At 38.7% G+C, this 26,440-nt stretch overlaps 1 protein-coding gene and 1 long non-coding RNA gene across 4 annotated transcripts in view; both read left to right on the forward strand.

The window, feature by feature from the left end:
- LOC146448690 (uncharacterized) overlaps positions 1-25,791 on the forward strand; it is a 28,698-nt gene extending 2,907 nt beyond the window's left edge. Inside the window, exon 2 of the long non-coding RNA XR_014860939.1 lies at positions 25,179-25,791. This is a non-coding gene — a long non-coding RNA (uncharacterized LOC146448690). The remainder of the gene's footprint in view (positions 1-25,178) is intronic.
- On the forward strand, positions 3,806-25,791 carry LOC146448691 (uncharacterized). 3 transcript variants are annotated; one of them, XM_085102404.1, is made up of 11 exons: positions 3,806-3,928; positions 4,412-4,473; positions 8,777-8,849; positions 10,635-11,054; positions 13,752-13,817; positions 14,780-14,845; positions 18,315-20,566; positions 20,900-20,957; positions 21,563-21,805; positions 22,439-22,516; positions 23,091-25,791. In XM_085102404.1, exons 3-11 carry the CDS (start codon positions 8,828-8,830, stop codon positions 23,282-23,284), a joined length of 3,399 nt encoding a protein of 1,132 aa, XP_084958530.1. In that variant the 5' UTR covers positions 3,806-3,928; positions 4,412-4,473; positions 8,777-8,827; the 3' UTR covers positions 23,285-25,791. The 3 variants fall into 3 exon arrangements, with proteins under 3 accessions (XP_084958530.1, XP_084958533.1, XP_084958529.1); XM_085102407.1 differs by having other exon boundaries at positions 3,814-3,928; positions 4,417-4,473; XM_085102403.1 differs by lacking the exons at positions 3,806-3,928; positions 4,412-4,473 and adding an exon at positions 7,527-7,668.
- Positions 25,792-26,440: the final 649 nt, after the last annotated feature.

Here is a 26,440-nt window from a genome sequence, read left to right on the forward strand (position 1 = left end):
AAGCCGTTTTTTGGAAGTGTTCGATTTAAATTGTTTTGTTGCTATTGTTGCAATGTAACTTGCTTTATCTCTAGTCTAAGCTTATTAGAAGTGTCAGTAATTGAAATGCCGTAATAGAACAGCAAATTCATCCGATGTTAAAGCCATTCGCTCGAGCTCACTCGAGCTAGCAAGAGCCTGAAATGCATCAAGTAATGTTTGAAATAAAATATTATGAATGCAACCTTTTACTTCGTTTCCTGTTGGTTTGCGTTCTGACTTTTAACACCTGTCATTGATTTCAATATACATTTATAATGTAATTGAACTGAGTGGAGTGCAATTTGGTCTGAAGTCATACGCGTGATTTCAAAATCGAACGAGCGCGCAGCGTTAGTTTGATTTGAAATCACAAGTATGATTTCAGACCAAAATTGCACGACACAAAGTTCAATTACCACTTTATTACACCTATTTTGAAATCACAGAGTATCATTGTCAATGTTAATATTCTATTTTTGTTACTTAATTTCCATTTTGATGGGCTAAAGAAAGGATGCGATTTAGAGCAAAATATGGTGAAATTTGGGAATAAATCGCACTGTTGAGAGCCAATCAGATTGCAAGGTACACCAGTGATTTCAAAACGGGTTTAATAAAGGCCTAAATTAAACTAATAAACTAAGCATATTTCAAAGCCAAGGCACAGGTATGTTTAATATTTTAAAATTGTTTTTGACTCCTTTGTTGTGGGGAGAGGCATCTTTTTGTCACATTTTGCAACCAGCAGGGGGTGGAAGGCGTTCACTTTTGCTCTAACCAGCTGCCGACGAATTTGAAAAACAATGTCTTTTGTATTTTCAGCTCAGTGATTGGCCGGTAGCTGAAATCTCCTAGCAACGGTTATATCGTTTCCCACACAGTTACTTTTCGGGGTTAACGCTCGCGCGCTTAGCGGCCGCGCCTGGGATTTAAGTAGGACGCTTGGTTACCAAGACTTAACGAACGCTTGTGATGTAATTCTGAATCCAACGAAGCGTTGTTAGGGATATTCTACGATAAATAAATAGGTAGAAGGACCAGAAAATATAAGAGGCTACTTCAGTGTGAGTAAGTCAACTTTATTTGAGCAAAATAAAACCTTTTATTAGTCGAAACCCATGTTTCCTATAGCCCATGTTCAGATTCTTTAGCACAAAACTCAAATCCCATCTGGAGCTCGGATTTTTTTCCGAGTGTCCAATTGATGCTAAAACCTATATGTTGTTAAAGAATATTTTAGGGTATAAAATCTTATTCCTCGAATTTACGAGCTGCTGTTGACTTTCCGAAAATCCTAGATGACCATAGCTTCGAATTTGGGCCTTCCAAAACAAAAGGAATTTTTTTCTCTGTAGTTTTAAAAGTTAGAGGGAAAATCTCACCAACAATTTAGTGGCGGCCAAGGTCTTGCGGACAGATTTTTCATCGATCGATATTTCAACCTAGCTAGTGCTGATAGGTCCACGCTGCCTAAATAAAGATGACTTGACTTGACGAACCGTTGCGTGTCCCTGTGCCCTGTGAGGTTACTTCCTTTTGTCTTAGATTTTAAACAGAGAGCTGGACGATTACCTCTTACTGATCTCAGTTTGCGTTAACCAGCTTTTGAACAACTGATGGAACAGAAATCTATTTTAGCATTCTCTATTTCTACAGCACTTTCACTCAAATCTCTTTGCAGTGCCAAATTACCTCATCAATTATGTTGATCAAACCAAATATTATGTTCCTCTCCGCAACGAACGCAGAACCACAGTTTCTCTAGAAACTAATCCCCTTATCACCTCTTAGCCTAGCAACCCACCTGCTGCATTTGGCTTAAAGCTCCGTTATATATACCTGGGAGACTTTTGGGACAGACTCCAAGCGTCAAATAGTCACGTATATCATTCCAATACCTTTTAAAAGGTATCTTAAACTTGCCTACTTACTTACTTGCTTGCTTACACTACTTACTTTTATTCTTTCTTGCTTTCTTTATTTCGTGACAGACTGAAAACTGCTTTATTTTGCAGTGAAAAGTTAAAAGAAGAATCGCTGCTGTGATGAACGCGCTTTTGTAGTATAGTTTTGCTGCTTTATTTCCTATTTTTTAATTGTTGCTTATTTTTCGCCAAGTTGTTAATCATTCGGGTAACACAACTTTCTAACCAACTGGACAATATTTCGAGCAAAAAAAAATTCATGTTTTGAAAGCGTTTGCATGAAAAACTAGGGAGATAACTTTCAACTTCGGAACTGAAGTGACTACGTGCGCGGCGCGGCAGTCACAAATCAGCTCCCAACAAACTGCAATCAAAATACTAATGTTGCAGCGGAAGTTTTCAAAGTTTGCGTGCGAAGGAACATCAGGTACTGTAAGTGTTTGTGCAGCTACTGCATTTACAGATTGATCAAATGTTTAGTGATTCAGTTGTTCGTTGCTCGGACCAAATGACTTCGGCGTTTAGTAGGAAAATTACTGTTTCAGTAAAGCCTTTTTACATTTTATTGCAATGAAAACACCACTACGCATGATGAGACAGGCTTTTTTCATCGAGAAAATAGCTATATGGCTATACGTAACTGGTAAGGGTTTTAACTGCCTATACCTGTTATTGTAAAACTTACTCTTTGAGAATCTATAAAGTAGGCATTCGAAATTTGCTTTGAGTCGTCCTAACCGGCTTGTACAAACCTTCCCTCTTCCCGCCCGCGGCCAAGTTAGAATTTAGTGGCAATGTATAAATCCACTATGCAGGCTAAAATTCATTCATCTATTAAGTTTCATAACGTTGCTTCTAAATTTTAGTTTCCGACAAATTTCTGAGAAATCTGATCAGTTTTCTTAGAAATTTGACTTCCGATTTCAATCTTATTGTTGAATAGGATCATAGTTTCCAGTCTTCCCACTTTCCCGTCAGTGTCTTCAGGCGTCAAGCGGCTGGCCAAAGGGTCTGAGGGCTCGGTACGACTTGCTTGAGCTGAACTGGCTCGTCTCATTGTTAGCGATTCGTCGTGCTGTCGAACTATTTGGCTTTGATTAAATATCTACAAAAGGTAAGTAACTAACCACGATATGAATTAAAATTCCAAATATCGGGAAAAAGATGTTTACGATAAATTTAAATTGATTTTCAAAGTAAATTCCGTCGGGATATCGCCCGTACAGTGTTTGTTTTGACTTTTAATATTTTCTACACAGTCCCGCGTTTCACCGCAAATGACTCTTAAACATTGATCGTACGTTTGACGGTCATTACGAGCACAAAATAATAGCGGTTGCGATTATTGTTATCGGCTTGTTTTCAAAGGGGTGTTATACTGTGAATAATGCAATTAGGAAGTTGATGTGTTCACGTGCAAAACAATAAATTTCCATCCGTGGTCATAATAGCCATCCGTCGTAAGCAAAGACCCAAAGGCAAGGAAGACTTTCAGTGTACTTTTCGACACTTTAAAGACAACTGGCTTATTAAATTTATCGACGACGTTTCCAAATTTCAGGTTCCCAAGTCTTTCCATTGTCTATTGTTTCAAATTGCCATTTTGACTTGCCCAGTTAATTCGTTGGCTTTTGGGGTTTTGCTGTCAAACCCAGCCATCGCTCCTGACGAAGAGAAAAAATTTCCTTTATTTTAACACGCAAAACTCCTTCTCAGTAGGGATAAGAATTTCCCGAAAATGCAAGCCTCTGGAAATACTTAAAACGAATATATTATATGGTGAATTTTATGGTAATAATAGCTGTCAGCAACCAAAATGACCGCTATCCATGAGGCTTGCGACACTGCTGGCGCGCTCAGAACATATCGCCGTCCGAGCGATCGAAGGCCTTTATACCTCAGATGATTATCACAAAACCTGTCAACCTGCAGCAGGAAGATGGACAACCGGGATCTGTACCCAATTACAAATTCATGATCAGGTAAAGGACTTTTCTGTCTAAAATGGTCCCATGCGCTTCTGCTGGTTTTCGGTTTGTTGTAGTTACCGCGGAACTCTAAAATTATCTTGTTGTCCCAATATTGCGCCTTCCGGCATCAAAGTCGTTGGAGGCCGAAAAATTCAGCAAGCAACAAGTACCGTACAGCTTTACTCTGTAGCTATGAAATCCATTCGTACTCTTTGATCGTGATGGTATAACTTGAAAGTGTATAACGCTTATTATGTAAACCTTCCTGCTTGGTGTATATAGTGTAGTGTCAGTTCTGAGTACATAATATATAATAGCGGAAGTTTATTTGGGTAGTAAATTCGGAGACGAATGTATAAGTCCTGCCAGGACATCAGTGGAAATGAAATAGAACAAAAACATTTTTCAAGCCTAATATACTTCCAGCGCAATAAGGAATTATAATCTGCACGCGTGTGAAAGTATTAAGACTTTTCTGTTTGTTTTCACTCGCAGAGTAGCAAGATAACAAGGCTGATGAGACGTGAGTGTACAATCCATCGAAGGACAAGTTAACGGTACAAAAATTAAGTTTTGTAACTTGTTACTTCAGTAAGTCGTGATGCTGAGTTGGCGAGATGTTGTAATTGAAAAGATGTTTCGGTTATTTGAAACCCGCCTTGGATCATTTCCTGTTATTCAAAACCTGTCAATCTGGTCTGCTTTAATCTTGGACTGAATTAGTTTTTGATTATGCAAATTTTAATGCCTCAAGTAAGTAGGGTTTTTTCCCATGACCTTTGAGTTCAGTCATGCATCAGTTTTTCAGATAAATTATTAAATGCAGTAGAAAAGTCATGCACATTAAACTGTGATTATTCTGCAAAGCAAAGCAGATTCTTAGTAAGAAAAGAAACTAGTAAGAAAACATTCGCACTGGAGTGCCCGTCGCACGAGGGAGATGGAAGCTATTTCAGCTAAGCGTGTATTCGTAATATTGTGTCTGCTTCCTTTTCCGACTGAAGGCACACACTTGGGCTAACAAACTGTTTACTTTATGTGACAAACAGTGGACGGGGAGTGATGCATAATTTCTGTGGGACACAGTGACACAGAAGTGTCACTGATTTGTAAGAAACAATTTCTTATCCTGCTGAGCAGGTGATGCTGTTACTTCCTGCAGCAGTACATTCGGATGTTTCTGCTGATTAAAAGATTGGAACTAAAAAACCGTGACTTTCATGTGTCGTTAATGAGCGAAAACCAGATGCCTGTCTGGCATTCATTGTGCATTACCGTGAGCTCTATTTATGATTTTGCTGCGAACCGACTTATCGACATGTCACTCGTCCTTTAATGGCTATTTCATTTTACATTAATCCTTAAGGGTACTTAAATTAATCTAGCGTTGATCATTCGTCGATCATCCGCTTTTCTCCGGCGAAATTTTGAATCCACTTAATTAGGGTACAGTGTGGTATGAAATTTTAGCGGATTTCTCATTGATCCGCGATAATTATATCTCGTAAAAATATACTCCCATAAAAAAAAAAAAAAAAAAATAAATAAATAATAATAAAAATCCGGGACCTCTTTTATTTCATTGCTGAAATTTAATTAAAGTGGTTGCAATGAATACAACGACAGCCGCAATTGTGATGGAGAGTCTCAGCTGTCTCTAACTTAATTTGCTTTTAAGATCAACTCCCTTCTAGACAAGGAGAATACGGAACGGTATCTCCTGCCGACGAACAAAACAAACAATAAATGACTACGGTACAAGGATGACAACTGTTTGGTTTATATAAATAGGTTGTCCGAATTCCGAAAGAAAAAAATTCGAGGTGGCCTTGGCCGCTTTGGCGTGATTGTAACGTAATCGACGACTCGGTACATAATGAAAATAAATAAAGAAGACAAGCATTGCTTTTATACAAGTTACATGCATTAAATCTGCGAAAATTGGCTGCTATAGCATCAAAGTCAAATCCAAATTCGCGAAAATTTGTTCCCACGAAACGGCAAAAATCGACGACACGCCAAATTAAACTCTAGCGAAAATTTCATGTCACACGGTATTGTTAGTATTACTGTTATATTAGTATTACTCTTGTATCAGAATCGTAATTGTTTTAACATTGTAACACGACCCCGTAAGCTAGTGCTTTACTGAACCCATCGTGTCTAAATAAAAGTTATGGCATGGTATGGTGGTCGAAATGAATAGCAGATGCTATTAGAAGGCAAGCCTAAGGAAATCCTTGGTTAGGGGAATGGAGGCTAATATTTGGAAATTTTGTCTATCCCGCCCCCCTCCCCCCCCCCCCACCCTTTCGGACTCACATTCTCAATGGCTAAACAAAATGCTAACTTTATCTTGTGTGACGAGGAGCGCGGGTGGGGAATGCAAAACACAACAACAACAGAAAATCCAAACAAGCTTTATTTTTGCTCCCTGCGAAAGCTGTAAACATAAGTTTTCAATAAAAGAAATGAAATCATAAAGGTGCGACTTCACTTCACTTGTGCCCTAGCGCCAAGATGGTGCATAGGGCCTCATAAAGTGCAACGTTGCACTCTTATTTTCTTACTTAAATCTATCAATGAACCAAAGAAATTTAGGATTTGGACCAAACCCAATTTTATTTTGCAGTCCAGCCGTGTCACTTATTGAAGGGCCGACGGACTCAGGATACAAAGCGTGTAACGTTATGTGACGTAGATTCAGGAACCCAATTGCCGTGTTGTATACCAAAAAAAGCTTAATAGTGTTCTCATCTAGTTGTCGTGTTGTGTCTATTATGGCCCTCTGCACTGTTGGTTAGCAGTGGGAATGTGTCTTCTAAAATCTTATTTCTTGACAAGATGGTTGCAAAGTAAGTAAAATAATTTTACAACATACGGTCACCTGCATTTTACCTAGATGATGAAGTTTGCCTCTTTAGAGTTAATTTAGTGAAATGCAGTATAGTTAAAACGCCCCTGAATGCGTTTGATTTTGGCGATATTCATGAGGCATTTAGTTTTTCTCGTAATTATAACAGGTGGATGAACTAAACTAAATTCGGCGAAATCGAAAGTTCACGCAATCAAGATAAGTTTTTGAAGTACATTTCGCTAAAATACCTTTTTCTCTAGTTCTAAATAAGTCGCCTGGGGGCGTTCACGCGAGATATTTTGGTCGATGCAAGCATTAACTATGCATGGCTACCCACATAAAAATACGTACAAATAGAAAATCAAAGGCATTTCTCGGTTAGCTCGTGGATAGAAACAGGTTTCACTTGGCTCTTGGATGGCTCAATTGAATACTTAGATGAGAAAGCGTTGAAACCTTTTGGCCTGATTTGAAATATTTGCTGAAAACATTGAAGAAAACGTAAGGGAATATAAACTTAAGCTTAAGCTATTACTTTGTGTCTTAGTGCTGAATAACGAAAAACGAAAGCCTTCCTAGTTGGAAAATTCATTCTGGTAAGAGTTTATTTACATGTAAAAAGCGAACGCGTACAACATTCGCTTACCAAGCGCTTTGAAATAATTGTGAGTCAAATTTGAAACAAATATATCATTGACCAGTGTGGAGCACGTTTTTGTATTTGTGTGATTTTTTTTTAATTCCCAGAAACACCATAGATGAACCCAAACGCCCCCAGAACCACCAACGAGACCCCAAATCACCAACACAGAATGGTCATACTTCAAAATTCTATTCATCTCAGAACGACTAGACCACATAATCATCAATGTCTTCCCTCAGAGAAGGCCTCCCAGTAAGTCTCGCCCACAAATCCTACACACTAAGGCAAGGGCTCTTTAACCACACTACAGAGCACTCAATCCCATGCACCAGAGCCAATTGCTCCATCTCAAGTACCAACCTATGCCTACGGAGAAACACTGTGTACCAAATCACATGCAATGATGTAAACAACTCAACGTCGGAAGCACCACAACATTTATCCATGATCCATTGTTCATGAACACCTGAACAATGACAATTCCTCCGTAAAGAAACACATCCTAACGTGCCAGAGGACAATTAACAACGATAGCATCTGTAATATTTTGCCTAAAACACACAAGGCAGCATGGCGGTTCTCAACAACAACTTTATTACACAGCATTCTGGGTATTTAATGTATTACACTGAGCATTCTGGGTACTTAATATATTACATCATCGATGTCAAAATAATTACATAAGATAACGACCCCGTCAACTTACAATTGTTTCGAAGCGTTTTCGTTCGAAAATACAAACCTGAACTCAAGTCCTGAGAGGAATGTATCCAACTTAGACATCTTTTGTTTTAGTCATAACTGTCTACAGAACTCATATATCTTTTGTCCTCATCAGAACTCATCATTTACTGTCTACTACTATCGCCATTATTTGTACAACTTATTATCTATTGTTCATTAGCATTAACTACTTATTATTCGTGCCACCCACGGTTCGGGTGTTCGAGATAACGCAATTCCCTTTGGCACACAGTTTGTCTTGCATTTAAAGGCTTGCGCCATCAAAAACAGAAACTGTTTTGAAAAAGTGTTAATTCATATTGTTCATTTAATAAGCTTTACTGTGATATATAATTTTCCAGGATTAACCTTAAAACAGAGCGTATAGAAAAGATTTTCCGGAGGATGTCCTCGAATATACACAGTACAGTAACCGTAAGAGCGCATTAGCGCTCGCTACAATACAATTAGTGTTTTGAATTTTCAGTGAAATAGTCTTGAATAACAACGTCGCTATCATTTGGACCGGAGAAACAGGTGGATACAAAAAAATGATTATAGATGTTGCATCGACATTCTTTACTATAATTAAAGTTAGTGCGACATGTTATGTGTTTTTCATAACTTTATTTTACAGAGCGTCATCGAGTGGATTATTATTCACTGTAGTAAAACGCTGATACTCACAATGGCCTCTCTCCAATCTGACGGTACGTAAAAATTGAATTGTTAATTGAAGATATTTTGAATCAGTTCCCACATAATTGCCATTGGATTTTATGTCGGATTATTCGCTTTCTCCGAACAGTTTTATTTTGTTTGTCCCGGTGTAGCTCACATAACGGCTTTCACTGCGATGAATTTTTTGTTTGAAGTCACAAAATGAAATATTTGGAAATTGTGGGATTTACTAAGATGTTCAGGAAGAGCATGCTGAAAAGAACGCTTACTTGCCAAAAGTCAGCCTCTTATTGCAATTTGGGGTTAAGATATTGGCACTGTTATGCACAGAAAGACTCCATACAAACCCTTCTTGTTTTGCGTCAGTTTTAACGAGAACTGACGCAAAATTGGTAAGATTTGTATGGAGTCATCTGAGGATAAGAGTGCCAATGTCTTACCCCCAAACTGCCTTATGATGCTGATTTTTGGCAAGTAGACATTTTTCATCGCCCCCTTTTAGAATATCTCAGCAAATTTCATGGTATTTGTGACGTCATCACTTTAGTACTCTGTAAGCCTTGTGACTTCAACGTTCTAAATAATTAACTTAATTCCTGACGAAGGCTCCGCCACACACAGACTCGCAAGAAGACTACTACAACTGTATTGCAAGATGTATTGCGCGCCGAGGAACAGTTTTCATATATGAAAACCCCCCATTTTATTTGAGCTCGAGTCGAGCGAGAAAGCAATAAGCGATCACGAATATTCTTTTCTTCCAACACGAGTCGTAGAGGAAACCCGCATGAACCGCTTGAGTTCGTACAGCCAATAAGATCACGCGTTTGGACAATACAGCATTTCAAAACAAAAACAAACGACCGCAATGACTCTTGGGTGAAGGTGGGTCTTTAAAGCATCCATCCTGTTGGCAGTCAAACAGCTGGTAGCCCCAACTTATCATAGATTGTAAACTGCTGTCCCAGAATCTTAGATTTGTTTGCGATTCATGCATGTTTTCTCTTTCAGTAGTTATGGTACACAATAGAGGGTTTAGGATTTTTTTTTATTTATCAAATTAAAACAATATTTGACTTGTAAAAATTCTTAAAACCTGGACATAATTTCATCTACACAAAATAATACTGACCAGTTTTCCCAGTCTTCAAGCTGCCTGTCTGAAAAAATTAAAATTTAGGGTCTGGCCCCTTGGAAGGCTAAAGAAAGAACACTTTTATAATCAGATTTTATGTCTTAATTTTTACTAGGTCAACTGTGTACTACTGATTGGTGTTACACATTGCCTTGATTCACAAAAAAAAAATCCTCATCATCGACTACTATATCGAGATTGTAAATCGTTTTGATTTGACTGCTCTGATTTGTTTTGATTTTTTGGCGATTATCACAACAGCAGGAATGTTCTGGTAAACTAATCAGATCGTAAAACAATAACACCGAAGGACGAAAGTGGGCACTTAAACTTTTCAAGTGTTTTCCATTCTAGTTAGATCTACCTCTACATATTTTACTGATCATGTTTAACGTTAAATCAACTAAATTTTAAACTTATCGTGCAGATTCTCCCTGCCGTTACTTTTTGTACATGTAGGTACATTCCTTTGACCTTCTCCGTCAAACTCGTCCTTTGAGGATGCACTTTTAAAATAGTGGAAATTAAACTACGATAATGAAAGAAATTTACCGAAACAAAGAATAAGGGCAAAAAATAACACAGGGGCTTCAGTAAGAAAATAAATTATATTCAGAAAATATAAGACAACAGAACTGAAGTTAAGAATTAACTTTGTTGGGTTTTTCTTTCGTTTCAGCACTCCACTTTTCGTATGACGCGTTTCTCATATTCAGCAGAGTCGACTCGCAGTGGATGACAGAAAGGCTTCTGCCAACTCTCGGAAAGCATGGTTTGAACTGTGTAGTCTACAGCAATTTTGCACCTGGCGTAGCATTTGAAGATAACATGAAAAACTGTGTCACCATGTCCCGAAAAAATGTTGCTGTTGTGTCGAAAAACTTTTTGACGAATTCTTCTTGCAAAGAGCAATTAGCGCTAGCCCGGAGTCGACTTTTAGAGAGGAGAGATGACAGTTTGATCATTATGAAACTTGATGATGTTGATATCAACGAACTTCCCCTACCGAACCAACTTTGGCGATGCCGTATAGACTGCTTCGAATCTGCTGAGGAGAAAACGTGGGAAACAAAGCTTATTAACAGTTTAAACGAACCAGGTAAAGGAAACACCAGTGCTGTTCTGTTCGTGTGTACAGGGAGTCGACAGGTTTTTTTTTTAAACTTTGCGGTCCCAATAACTATATTTCCAAATCTGTGCCAGAAAAACCCCCTTGGTTGTACAGTTCTAGGTTTGGGGTGGTGAGGTGGTTCTCAGGTTACTAAGGGGCAACAGGAGCTAATTCCACGTTTTGGTTATTACACTCTCAGGGTTGTCGGACCTTTTTTGGTCTAGCCGACCAGCTTTATAGCACATTTGGGGTATTTAAAAACTTGACCCCATTCCTACCTCGCCCGCGTTATATACCTTAGTACTCCATCGCCTGTTGGGTGTTTCATGTCTGCGTCTAAAATAATTCTTACCGCCCTCTTCTGAAGCCTTCGGAGACTCTCCGCACAGCAGCTGTCCCAAACCATGCTCCCGTACATTAAGGTAGGTTTTATAACTCCGTTTCAAGTAGTTTCTCTTTGTTTCCTTTGTGGGTTGTAGGCGTTAGGATTATTATTATTATTTTTTGTATTCATTGTCATTGTCATTACCATTATTATTATTATTATTATTATTATTATTATTATTTAGCAAATAAATTCCAATTTGTCGTGTGATTGTACTCTTATATCGCACAGATAACGCCAAAACGTGGTGAGAACAAAGAAATACGCTACTGGCCGCGGGTGAGTAGCGTGACTGATGCTCTTACACATTTTGACGTTTCAGTCTGTGGGTTTTCAGAGAGCAGACCCAAGGCAAAGGGAAATCTATTTGTTTTGTACGATAGCCAAGATATATCACTTTGAATGAGCCGAGTCAAAAACTCTTAAGCAAACGTCTAGACTACCGCACACACGCAATTTTAATGCTCTAAATTTGAGCATGTGCAGTTGGTTGTTGTTGTTGTTGTTGTTGTTGTTGTTGTTGTTGTTCTTCTTCTTCTTCTTCTTCTTATTATTATTATTATTATTATTATTATTATCCGAGATATCCACGCCTGCGATTGAATAAGACGTAATTAAACGCTTATGTATTCACCGTACGCGAATGAGATTCCACACCATTTTATTTGAGACATAAAGACAATTCACCCATGTAAAGGAATCCAAGAGAGTCTTGGATTCCGGATTCCGCTCCGTGGATTCCGGATTACAATGACTGGATTCCAGGTTCCATATGCATATTTCAGCTCGAATCGGGATTCCAAAAGTTTAAACTCTGGTTTTTATTTTTACTTCGATAGCATATCCTGCTATTTTAGTACGAATTTGTGGACCATAGTATACTTTTTAATATCTAAAACTTGAGATTAAATTAATTAGCTTGGCGTACCTGTTTTGATGATGTATCTCAGAAGTCCAGTTATGCACAAGGTCGACGCTATTTGACGAAATTTTCTTATTATAAAATTAGCAATAACAATAAACAGAACAATAACAGTTAACAACAACAGAAAGTACTAGGAATTGAAATCACTTCATGCTACGATTATTTTTTTCTCTCGTTATCTAGCCAACACAGTGAGATTATACTTTAACGAAGCCATTTGTTAAGGGCATATACGTTAAATGGCCCTTATTTTGAAATTCCGTACGGATATCTATGGAAAAAGCAATAACTTGAACGCAATAAACTAGAACATTCATAAACCCCATACAGTCTCAAGCCTTTCTGAAATGCTGCTATCTACTATTCTCCCATATCTTCGCTGTATAATACCATGCAGAGATCTCAGTGTAGTTCGGATGCAAAACCATGTAAGTGCTCCGTATACGCAGGGCTCCACAGCCGAAAACATTTAAAGTCGACGTTAATTCAATTAAACGCGCCGTCTAAACCCGCATCGCATTTCAGGTATATTCTTCCATTTTTGTTTCAACGATTTCAAGAAGGCTTGGCAGTACACTATCGCTTTCACCGAGTCCAAATCGAAATTAAGAATTTTGGACTGTTCTTACATCGTAAAAACCATTTCAACCGACTGACAATAAAATCGAAGAATAGCCCTGCATGAGACCAAAATAGGAGCGGAAAGCCGGAAATGGTAAGAAAAACGGAATCACTTCAATCTCTCCAGTCCATTATTTGTCTCGGCTCCTCTTTGTTTTTTATTTATCTCCGCTCGAGCACGAAAGAGACCTCTGCGAAGGAGAGAAGATCCCCAACAAGAAAGCATCGAAAATGTCTTCTTTTTGTAAAAGGTTGACCGCCGCGTTGATAAGTATTATATTTATCCAGTTTTTAAACATAGCTTGTTGTTGTGCTGGGGAGAGGTGTCGAGGAATAAGGGGGTGCCTAGGGGGTAGACAGGAAACGGAGTACTCAGGGAGTGGAGTGTGGTTTTGAAAAACTGTTATTATATTCTGGATTAACAGAGGAAGCTGTGTTTCAACTGGATTATGGATTCCAATGACTGGATTACGGATTCCATATCCCTGGATTCCGGATTTCAAAGTCAAAAATATGTCAGATTCCGGATTCCCTAACATAGGGCGAGATAGTTACCTATGTTTCTATATTGCACCACACTGAAAAGGGATTCCTCCTCAACAATGTACTGATTGTGGTTCAACCGATGGCTGTTATACATCTGTCATACTTCGTACCTTTTTTCCTCCCTCGATTCCGCATGAAGTTTGACAGGCAGTTGAGTCTATAGGCTCTCAGCTATTTATGGCATGGTGCATTTTTGTTGCTTACTTAGTCTCTCTCCTGTCAAGTGATGCAAGTGATAGTGATAGTGATCCGGACGAAAGCGACGTATCTTCAGGTAACTTGATATAATATATCAAGCACGAGGAAGAGTGTTTCATCCGATTTCAAAACACAGAGAAGAGGTTAAAAAAAACCCAGTCACAGCCGAGATTTTTTTAACCTACTTCGAGGTGTTTGGATATTTGATGAAAAACTGTTTCTAGTGTTGAATATTGCTTCTCAAAGTATTAATAATTCTTGGATAAATTCGAAGTAAAAGTTGACCAAATTTTATGATAATTTAGCTTAGTTTTGCAAACTTCCTATAAGTTCTATGCCGAGCAATAAACCACGAAAATACGAAATAACATTGCAAACTTATTGCAAAGGAAAACCTAACAGATGCCTATTTCGACATGCAACATCGAACACATTGTTCCTCTCTTTTATCATTTACATTGTGGAGATTTTTATAAGCATAAATCTCTCAGTATGTCATGACTTTCAAACTGAAAGACATGATTTGAATTGAAGTCGCGATCGATGGCGGGTAACACCGTCAAGGCAAGGAGGTTATTGTCGGTTAACCTAGAGCATATCAAATGTTGTGGAAAGCGTGAATTCTAACATATAATCTTTGAAAAACTAAGAGGAACCTGATGTCAGTCTAGCTACAAAATCCACTACTTGGAAACCACTTCGTAATAAATAAATGCTTCTCTAATTTAATACTTTAGAGTGAGCATCTTATTGCACCATGCTTTACCTAAGTATGATGTCACCTACTTTTATGCCACCACTCACTGATGAGTGAGCAATTTCTCTGTCATATAAAAACAATGGCCTATGCCGTAATTACACGTTAATGTATTCACGGTAGGCGAATGAGTTTTCCAACTCATTTGATGTGAGACATAAGCATAATTATGATTGTGTTATACCGACCTTTTCTTTCCTTCTCCGACCCCGCGTGAAGTGTAACAAGCAATTGAGTTCATAAGCTTCCAGTTATGGTGTATTTTTTTGTTGCTTACTTAGTCTCTCTCCTGCCCAGTGATGCAAGTGATAGTGATGTTGATCCGGACGACAGCGACGTATCTTCAGGTAACTTGATATGTAATATATCAAACGCGAGAAGGTGTGTTTCATCAGACATCCAAACACTGAGAAGTAGGTTGAAAAAACGAGGCGCAGCTGGTAGGGTTTCCGTTTTGGTTTGCTAACCTTCGATAAAAGTGCAATTTCAGGACCGATTTTGGACGCTGTGAGAGGAAATTACTAAACCTCGTTTCGACAAGAAAATAAAAATCTAAACAACTTCAAAGATCAATTTTTGTAACAAGTTAGCAAGGCCCTTTATCATGGCAAAGTTTGAGAAAATCGAATTTTTCTATCTTGCATGGCGATAGTTGATAGTTACGGCAAGCCGCTCTTAATAACTTAAGTTGGCCTTTTTCTAAGCGGTCGTTAATAAAAAGAGACACCTAAGTTTATGAGCGCTAAGATAACAATTTTAATACTCCTATTTACATAGACGCCAACCTACTAAAAATAATCAAGAATTCGGACATCCATCAAAGAGAGACTTGTTATTCCAATTTAAACTTGCGTTGTCCCAAGTACTCAAGAAAAAAGCGAAAGAGGGCTAACATTTACAGTCAGGACAATTAGTGCGGAATGGAACAGTATAGATTCGGCGAGCATCAGGAAGAAAGCTTCAGTTGCCAGTTTCAAGTGCAGTTTATACAGGAAAAATTTTTTTGGTGAACTATTTCTGACATTGACTTTATTTATTTCTATCACTTCAAACTTGATAATGGCGTCATGACGACTCCGAAACGTTGTTCGGTTTTATCGTTTCTTTTCACTTGTCTATCTATTTAATTAAAAAAAAAAATACAAAAAAAAAAAAAAAAAAAAACTCGAAAGACACTAAAACTTTGGGGAGACTATTTTCAAGCTGCACGATTGCAGATCAAATATATTTATAGGGGCTATTGCAAGAAAATGTGAGTACAACTTATAGAGATGAGTTGGCGTGTCAAGTGGGAAAAAGAATTTAGTTGCGTTCAAGGTTAGGAGATCTCATCCTAATCTGTTTGGCGATCTGTGATTTCATCGGTTTCCTGTGTTACAGTTTCGTCGTTGGCCTGTGATGACGATTTCTGTGCTATTTTCAATTAATTATTTTGGCCGCGCACACACTGTGCCACTTTTTGTGACATGCTAGAAAATTTGGTACTTCAGATCATGAACTGGTGAAGCCTTAGTTTTACGCAGACGAACGGTACCAGATTTAACGTCTTTTATGTTAACGCTGGTAATCTGAGAGCCTGACAAAACTTCTTCGCATTCGACGCAAGTAACTAGATGAAGTAACCCACAGGTAGCCGAAATTCACTGTTTGGCTTAAGTTAATTAAGTTTACTGAAGCACACTAACGACATACATAGAAAAAATCAACAGTGAGCCTGTAACTAAATTTCTTATCGATTGAAAACATGTCCATTCCCTTCAAAACACACTTTCAAACATTGACAGAGAACGCCCTTTCAGTTTCTCATCATAAATGTGTGTACTGAGTGTGCTGAATTTAACCGAAACTCATTCGAGAATAACGTATGAAAAAAACGTACTCAATCTATGAAGAGTCACTCAGCACCAGACTGAGTCAAACGAACTTTGCTCATCGCGCAGAATGCCTGGACATCATGAATAATTCATAGCCACTGAAGCGGCAAATTCGAATGCGATCGCGCTTTGAAGAGCTATAAATTAGAGAAGAATGGGCCAAACCTAGGCAACTAGGGTTCACAAAATTCACTTTCCCGAGTCTCAGAGATGATAATCTCAAGGTTCACGCACGGCTTCTTGAAAATCAAGGATTAGTCTACAATTTGCACTAAAAAAGAATGAAATTGAGAAAGTAGAAGTTTTATGTTTTTTCACTTGAATATACAGTAAATTTTGCACATTTTCGTATAGACAGTCATTTTGGAGAACTGTTTTGGGAAAACTAACATACCTACTAGACTTTCACGCACGGCAAATGGCAGACGAGTCTTTCCTTGAAAAGAATCCGTTTTAATTTCGAAAATTGGTCACGAGGAACCTTTATGTTTTTCAGTTTGAAAATTGTTGGTCGTAGTTTTATTTGAAAATGGCGCGTTCAGAGCTGGCGAGCTATTGTTTTCAGCCCAGACATGAATAACAATACATGTCAAATGAAACAATGCCTATTGTTGAAAACCACTCTGCATGAAAAAAATATTCTTAACTACCGCGAATTTTAAAATTGCCATATGTATCAGCTGTTTTACTCACGATCTACGGACAAAACAAAGATGACAGCGTGCGCGACCAATAAATACAATAGTGATCGGGAGCTCTTTTCAGAGCTCTTCGAAAACCCGCTCCGTCCGTTGTTAATTCACATCGTGCCGCCATACGTTAATGTTATAAACTCTGCTTACGATTTTCAACTGAACGGAGAAGGTATATGGAAATCATTGTGGAGGGACGTTTGCGGGAAACCGGCCAATTTGTTCGACCATCCTTTCCTTCGCCTACAAATTAGAGGAATCTGGTTGCGAGCGCGAATGTTCTAGTTAAAGCTTCTCTTTTTTCGCAACAAAGAAAAGGCACGCGCGCGCCAGTTTTTTTCGAGCATAAGCTACTCAAGATTCAAGCGCGACAAGTATATTCGCTTTATTTCAAAATCGACATTTAAGTTTTCGTAGGTTCGAATGCCTGCGAAGGCGCCACATTTGTTGCCGTGGGTTTGGCGGAAGGTAAGCCTTGCCCTATTCACAATAAGTATAAAGCAGGCCAAACGGCCTTTCAAAAAATTCAATCTGTTATACTATTGAACGTTAATACACTTGCTGCCGGTGCGCACTTATTCAGCCATACTGCAAAGGTGCGATATTGGGAAACAATAGAATGAACAATAGCTCATGTGGCCATTGTCTTTAAGCTCCGACCTGACAAGTTAATGAGCTAAGCGGTATTCCCTGCAGAGCACGACGCGCGTAGATTTGGACCAATGACAGACACTCAGTTTACGCTTCACTGCTAATATTACAGATCTATAACTCTTGCCGTGCAGTAAGTAAATGTCCCCAAAACAATAGGCATTCTGCGCGATGTAATCAATGATTACTTCTAGTTGTTAAGCGGCCGTCATGCAGAAGCGGGATACGTGGAGCAGGGAAATTGCTTTAGTTTGCTTCATACACCGTGGAACGACGTTCAACGCTCAGTTCGAAAAATTCAAATCCTTTCCATTATTATTTTATACACAGGGGGTCAGTTGCTATTTATCATCCTTGTACAACAAAACGGCGAAAATAAAAGAAAATTGCTTGGCCCTCAACGGTACGCTTGAAGTTTCTTGTACCGGCCTGCAACAGTCATGCCGCCTGATGAGTTTATGAAAAGCTTTTATTTGAACTCATCCAATCAGTAAAAAGCACAGGAAGACTACGATTTTCCTATTCTTGATCATAGGCCAAAAACGTTTAGCCGCTGCAAAAAATAGCACTATCGATATTTATATATTTTGTTTACCTAGTTCCTTCAGAGATTCTTTGGCGTGGTCACTTGGCTGTTCAAGCCTACAACAGCGCTCTTAAAGATGGTAAAACGCACATCAAAAGACTTCCAGTGATGATAATTGGGCAAGATCGGGCAGGAAAGACCAGTCTGAAGAAGTCTTTAACAGGAGAAACTTTCAGTCCAACGGAAAGAAGTACAGAAGGAATAGAAAGGGATCCTTCACATTTAAAAGTCTCGACGGCGATTTGGAAGACAGGCGAGAGAAGAAAAGAAACTGATTACGATTCAAAGTTCTTTTTTGATCACCACGCGGCGAAATTGGTGATTCGAGACTTGAAAAAAGGGAAAGCAGATTTCCATCATACAGAAGAAGCAACAATCACTGAGGAAACGTATCCCCCTTATGCTGAAGAGTCAACATTCACCAAAAACAGAAGAAATCTTTCGTTTGAACAAAGCACAAGCGCATATAACACTGAGTTCTCTAAAGACCCCAAACTAACAGGGGAAGAAGCCAAAGAAAATTCGTCTTTACCAGAACTGCCAGAAGACATAGCCACACTGGTTGAAAATTGTATTCAAAATGGTCAAGCTTTTGAGGAGAAAGAAGACGACATATATTCAATTCTTTGGGACTTTGGTGGGCAGTCAGTTTATTATGCCACGCACCCAATCTTTCTGACAGAGAGAGCCATTTACCTTTTGGTTTATGACTTAAGTTGTGATCCACATGCGAAAGCTAGCGTTCCTGTGAGAAAAGGATTGTACGAGAGTAACTACGATATTAGCCACAGTAAGACTAATATGGACTACCTTGACTTTTGGATGTCATCAGTTTATTCTTTGGTTAGTCCAGATGCTTCCTACAAGGACTCTGCTGTGTATGACATGTCACGCGAAAGGTGTCCTCCAGTGTTCTTAGTGTTTACGCATGCTGACGAGCCTTATTGTAACAGTAATCCTAGAGCGCTGGCACTCCAAATCTATGGGTTCTTACGAACAAAGATTTACAGCCACCACCTATTTAAAGATGTCTTTGTAGTCGACAATACAAGGTCAGGGAGCGAACGTGAATGTCCAGAGGTGATTCGTCTAAGAGAAGAAGTACTTGCTGTCGCCGAAGAGCTACCTCAGATGAAAGAGCCTATTCCATTAAAGTGGTTGAAGTATGAAAATATACTACAGCTTTTGCGTGAAGATGGTTGCAAGTGGATACCTATCGAGAAAGCCAGGCGCATTGCCACTGAAAACTGTGGAATAAATGACGAAGGACAGTTTCGGACAATGCTGAACTTTTTGCATGATCAGAGAATTTTGATTCATTTCAGTGAGACGCCAGAGTTGGAGAGCATGGTGATTTTGGACCCCCAGTGGCTCATTGATGTATTCAAGAAGGTCATAACAGTTGAAAGATACGAGCGCACTGAGGCGAACGTTGAAGACCTGTGGATCAAGCTTGAGAAGACTGGAATACTGGATGAACGACTACTAAATCATGCTTGGAAACCCCTATTTGAGAGACAGGAAACCTGTCTAAACCTTCTTGCAATAATGGAAAGATTTAGCTTACTCTGTTCCTGGCCATCCCAAAAGACGAACAAGGAGTACCTTGTACCATCCATGTTGATGTCTCCTCCAACAGATGACGTCTTTGAGCTTCTTGCTTCTGTGAAGATTCCATCACTTTATGTGAGGTTTAAGTCAGGACGAGTGCCTCCAGGCCTGTTCTCCCGGCTAGTCCTACAATTTTATCAGTGGTGCAAAGAGGAGTGGGACAGCCCGCTGAACCCTGAGCTTTACCATACTTTTGCACTGTTTCACATCCTTCCCGATCAGGGAACGTCCGTTATATTTCTTTGCCATTCTTCGTCTATTGAAATCGTCGTTCACAGTGTAAACGACGCTGTTGAGACGGATGGAGCAGATCTTGCCCATAGCAATGTTGATCTTACTACAAGCCGTGCTATCCATAGGCAGTTGGAAATGGTTCTAGAGTGCATGCGAAAGGAATTCGACTGGCTGAAGCACATGCGTTACGAAATGTGTGTGTGCTGTCCAGTTTGTTCTCAAACGGGCTCTTTCAAATGCCGCGCTCATGATGTACGTGGTTGCGAGTGTCTGCACCTGTTGTCAGAGAAAGATTTACAGAACTACAAATACTGCATCAAGCCTGGTGTCCGTGGAGATTGCAGGATTCGCACCAAGATGTTTGCACCTTGGTTTTCATTTTCAGATGCACTGCAACAACGCAGGATTTCACTGAAACAGGTTGGTCTATGACTGTCTCTGAACCAGTAATAATTTGTAGTTGTTGTACGTCATCGCCACAGATAGGAAACAATTTATCACCCATGTTTACCGGTTTCTTCATTACTTGAGGACCGATCAGGTTGCCCAGCCTTTATATATCAGTGGTAATCGTCCAGCAATAGTAACGCTTCATATGTATCCTGTTAATATTGCCGAGAGGGAAACCTTTATTTAGAGGAATAGCCACTTCTGCTATAGGAGTAGTGGCAACAAATCTGCAATTCGTGTAACGTAACAAAGGTAAACCAAATCGTGAAGAAAGGTTACCAATGTATCGTTTTACCCTTACAGGACCATGCTGCTACTGGACCTGCTATCGATGAAAGAAGCATAGTATCTTTCAAGGACGGTAGGCTCGTTTTAATTTTGTCTTAAAAAGATTCAATGGGTTACAAGGGCGTTCTTTTGAGCCGACCATCAAGGCCCCTCTCTTCCGCTACTGTTTGAACCTTTCTTATTCTGTGGCAAAGTCCATTTAAGAATGCATAGAGGGAAATAATCTCTCGTATGTGATGTACTAAACCAAAAACGCGTCAAGTATTCATCGTTAAACCGTTATACGAACCTGCTGAAGACGTGTTTTGTACCAATCAGACGCAATCTTGCACCGGTTTCGTTTGGCTTGGTAAACCATTCCCTTCGAGAAATGCGAAGCAAAGAGTATCAAGGGACCACACAAGAGTTAATAAGGGTACTTAGCGTTAATATTGACCTGGGCGCAGAGTAGACCTAATCAAATTTCCAAGGTGTTCTTGACCGTTCAACTGTTTTTAGTTTTAGTGCATGCCAAGTAATGGTACCGTGGTTCACTGCATCATTGCAATCTTAACCTGAATTTGTATTAGGAAGAGGAGTGCAAGAAAACCGAGCAAAAGGAGAAACTAGAAACTAATTTTATCAACAGAAATTTTTTGAGCAAAGAGAAATGATATATTTTTTTGTTTTCTTCTGAAGAAACGAATGGAACACCACTTGCTCTCCCCGCTGGCGTTCTTGATTCCATTCAGTCTCAGTCATGTGATCCTAAGGAAGTTGTGGCTCGTCTTCAAGAATGTCTGCAGTTGAATCGAACTACACTGGAAAATCCAGATCCTGAGACAAAAGGCTGGATCCGATGTCTTGCTAATACTGCGAAATCTAAAGGAAGGGTGGACGTGATAAAACACTTGAGGACGATAGCCCCTTCCGGCACTACTGGTGAGTTAAAAATGTATACCTAGATTATAGAGGGAGAGTTAGGTCCCTTATAGGTCATACCTTACATGATAAATAATCCAATGCTGGATTTGAAGCTCACCGCTGTAATATGACAATTTCTTTATTTTCTGAAAGAAACATCATAAACGCAGTGCCTTCCTGGTAAAGTTTCGTGGTAGAGGACCGGGATATACGGTTACAAGGGTAAAGCCCTTGCATATTCCACACTACGTGAAATATATTTCTGTCAAGTGCAATATTCCTCAAATGTCTTCAGCCATATTGTTATTGATATTGGTGATCGCTCTTTGATGACACAATTTTAGCATTGCGCTGTTTCAAGACCACCAATTCAAACCGCGTTTCTTAAGTTAAATTTTGCTATATTTTTTTTATATTACTATGCTTCAAGCCAACTAAATTTTGCCAAAAATGCAACGTTACTGCTACTACCAAGGAAAGAGAAAACAATCCATATATTGTCTGAATGCTACCAAAACAACGCATGCATATTCCTTATACTTTCCGCCATTTATAACAATTTTCAACCCAAAACCCGAGTCATGCGTGCAAACTATCTAGGTTCCTGTACACTCTTTATCGTCTGTTGTTATTGCTGTTTGTCTAAACCAGGCCCTTTGTTGAGGGAAGACCTTGATGTTGGATGTATTCCATTCAAACAGAGAAAGGAATTAACATTTCGTCTTGGTGGTAAGTGTGACAGTGTGCTACAGAATTGTCTATTACTGAATTCCAAGAAGTTTCTTCGTCAGGAAGGAAAGGTTAAATTATATTATTATAACCAGGTGAGAAATTAAGCTTAATTATGACTAACCGCCACCGGATTTGCTATTTTCTGAAATAACACTACCTACGCTCCTTCCTTTTGGGTCTCCACTTTTAGAGCTTACAGTTTTAAATTATTAATTTAATGTTTTTAATGGTTCACTATTTTGTAGTCTCAATAAAGTTACTTTAAAATAATACTAAAAATCCTGGGGTATGATAAATCTTCTCGATTGGTGATTGACATGGCCACACAAATAGTCCTGGTCCATTCCGAGTTAACTTTTCCGGTCTTTGAGTTAAAAGTAGCATTTTATAGTTTCTAAAGTAAATGTAAGGGAAGTGGTGACAAAACAGAAAGAAAAAAAAATCGACTTTCCCAAAATATCTTTCATGAAGTAAATCGTTGAAATACCTTTGGCAAAGCCTATTAATTAAAATTCCCATGACTTATTTTACATATCGCAGGAAATTTTCTGTAAATTCCTTTTTCTTTCAGGGGGAGATGAATGGAAACTGCTCGCAGAGAGGCTAGGCATGTCTTACAACGAGATCCGCTTCCTTGATAAGAGAATCACCAACCCTTGTGATGTTGTCCTTAACCTTATGGCACAACACCGCTATTTCAGTGTTGGAGAACTTTACGACAAGTTAGTGGAAATTGAGCTTCCAGGAGCAGCTGACTTACTGTAAATAGTCCGCTGTACGCTTAACATTTTTTTTTTTTTAAATATACTTCAATATTTTACAAAACTCTTTGAGAAGAAAACACACAACCTTTCTGCGATATGTATGTATTAGAAATATGATTTATGGAAGATTATGTAACACACCTTTTTAAGTTTCTCTTCAAGCCAAGAAGCAGATTTTAGTTGTACATATGTTGAAATAGTTACCAAAGGTGTTAGTCATAGTTTTTGAGAAGTAGTTCTCATTGGTCTTAGTGGATTTACAATACAAGAAGTGAGACTGCGCCTGCCGTCATGTCAGTAATACACAAAAATCCAGACCGCTTCGGTTTCTGTAGTTCTTGTTATTAACCCTATGTTAGGAGACCTCTCATGATTTACCAAAAAAATTGTTAGGCTGCAAAAACAGCCAACAAACAGTAATGGCAACTAGCGAGTACCTAGTGTACAACTCGGTCATCCGATCTTTAATCGGCCGCTAGGCAAAAGGGAAAATGGCCGCGTAAGTGAACTTCTTTTCAGTGTGTGTCATGGAGTGGAACAAAAAAGAAAGGAAAAAGAAAAAGCATCGTTTTAAGTTGGGATTTGGTGATACTATTACGCAGTAGTACAGGTAGTTTGATTATGTTTGTTAATCGTGTGCATAAAGTTAAAAAAAGAAAAAAAAAAGGATTTCGTTAAGGGAAGGCTTTGTTCTTGGTATTACTATTACGCGGTGTTAGAGGTAGTTTGTTTATCGTCGGCATTCACTGCGCTCCTGACGGTTTTCGAAGCTACTAGTGTAAATTATTTTAGTAACATAGCGCATGGAAACACTAAACTGATGTTAATGATTATATAAGAGACGGGCTTGTCAGCTCCGTTATTTTATGTGCACTCTCAGTTTGTAGTGTTTTCACTATTATCACCAATCAAAGAGTGATATGCTTTACTTAAAGTCTGAATTGCGCATAATATTACCCACAAATAACGTTTGTAAAACAATTTCTATGTGCTTTGCGAATAATTAGGCTAAAAAGAAGTGAAAATCGAAAAAGTGAAAAAAAAATTATAGGATTACGTTAAGAAGAAGTTTTTATATAGTAGTATGGTAGTATATATGAAATACCGATGCAGTTAGTTAGCACATATAATTGCACTCTTTTTGACATATGTAGGACCCTATTTTTGAGATCTTTGAAGTCAGATTGCTCACGTGATTTTCTTCTGTTTCTCCTGTTGGAGACTAACCTCAAAAAGGGTCAAAGTTTTTACGATAAGAGAAGGAAGAGTGTTGCAAAGAATGAACACTGGAAAAATTGTGGTTTTCTCTGCTCATTTCATTCGTTGAATATGTGGAGAATTTTGACTGCATAGAACTCAGAACTCTCGTTGATCATTCTTCGTGTTGAGAATAGCCTCGCTCGTCTTTTTTCCAAGGGCATGTTTCAAGAAATGTTGATCGATATGCGCTTGTTGCAGACGTTCTGTTTGTTTGTTTGAGCAAAGAAAAAATTCGTTTGCAAGGAAAACTAAAAACTTTCGTTTGCAATCTGAACTCCTCGAATGCTATTTTAGATAGGCCCATATATTTTGATTCTCGGAAAAGTTAACTTTGCAAAAGAAATGTATTTTTAGTCTAGTATTGTAGTTAACTATTAGTCGGCGGCGAGACAAATTGGTTTTGATTGCACAAGCAGCCTGATTTTGAATTAAGTTTTACCGCCTGTGCGCGCGATAAAATTTGCTCATTGGAAACGGACTACGCTTTGAGTTGGCTTGGATAAATTCTGCTCGCAAAATTGGCCGCCTTCTTATGCCTGCCAGAAGCGCTGGTAAAAGATGGAAATTTAAAACTTTTTAACTCTGTTCAAACAGTTTGGTATTATACTTAGCAATATTAACTTAAGATTAACCAGATTCTATTTTAACCCCATTTTGATCTTGAGGAGTAACCTGCCAGCGCTTTGAAGCAGTGGATTGCTCCATTTGGTGCGATTTGGTGGACTTCTCTATATTTTACTTAAAAAAAATATTGGCTTTTTTTTGTTTTTTGTTTTGCTGTTTGTCTTTTTCGGCGTAGGCCGGTACAGGCCGACAATCGGCTCGCTGCAGGCGGCCAAAAAAGAGCTTAGTATAAGCTAACTCCCAAGCCAGCTGAGTTGTCCATAGGATTTGCCAAATAATTTTTGTTAAAATACAAGATCCACTGCCTTTAACGCGTTTGAAGATGTTGTTAGGAAGATTGCTTAGCAGCATTAAGTACATGTTAAATTTAAATTTCTCTTTCACGCTCAATTAAATGAGGTCGTGAAATATTGTAGGTCTTTAACGGCATTTCAGTAGATTAAAACTTTTTGTATTAACATTTGTTTCTTTATATCATAGAGCTGTACTTAGGAGCGAGGGGAAGAGGGAAAGTAGTGGGGAGCGAAGGTTACAGGTGTCATGATTGACACTTGTAAAAGGTTTTATTTTGTCTGTCACTTTATGACAGGAAAGATATTTCAGTTTTTGGGAGTTTTACATGTTTTTTTTTTTTTAAAGAGAAAAAAAACCAATTCTTTGGGTCGCTTAACTTAACTGGTCATGCCACGGTGTCTCTTTTTCCCGCCCCCAAGGGCGAGAAGAGAGAGCCCCAACTGAATGAAGATGTCCCATAATGTCTCGCCCTCCTGCACCTGAATTAATTTTTCAAAGTTCCAGTCATTATACTATCCTACTGGTCACCCCATAATTTTTAAAACAAACATAAAATTTTACAGAAAGTTCTAAACGCAATTTAAAGAAGTTGAGAAAAGAAAGCCTGAAAATATTCAAGCTCAAACGGAATTTGAACCCTTGACCTGTGCAATACCGGTGCAGTGCTCTACCAATTGAGCTATCAAACCAACTGGGAGCTGGTAATTGGTAGAGAACTGTACCGGCAGCGCACAGCGACCATGTGACCATATGCGCAGCAGTCTCAAGTTGGCTCCCAACACGCTGTCTATCAAAATACAGATGCTGCGGCGGAAGTTTTAAATTTGCACGCAAAGGAACATTCCGTACTGTAAGAGTTTCCAGCTACTACATACACAAATTGATCAAAAGATTGTTCTTGGTTCATCGTCGTTTGATCAGAAATAAAATACAAACAGTGGTGATGCTATTGAACACACATTTTCAAAAGTGACCGTTT

Source organism: Pavona decussata, unplaced genomic scaffold (genome assembly GCF_977016875.1).
Source record: "Pavona decussata unplaced genomic scaffold, jaPavDecu1.1 SCAFFOLD_835, whole genome shotgun sequence".
Classification (NCBI taxonomy): domain Eukaryota; kingdom Metazoa; phylum Cnidaria; class Anthozoa; order Scleractinia; family Agariciidae; genus Pavona; species Pavona decussata.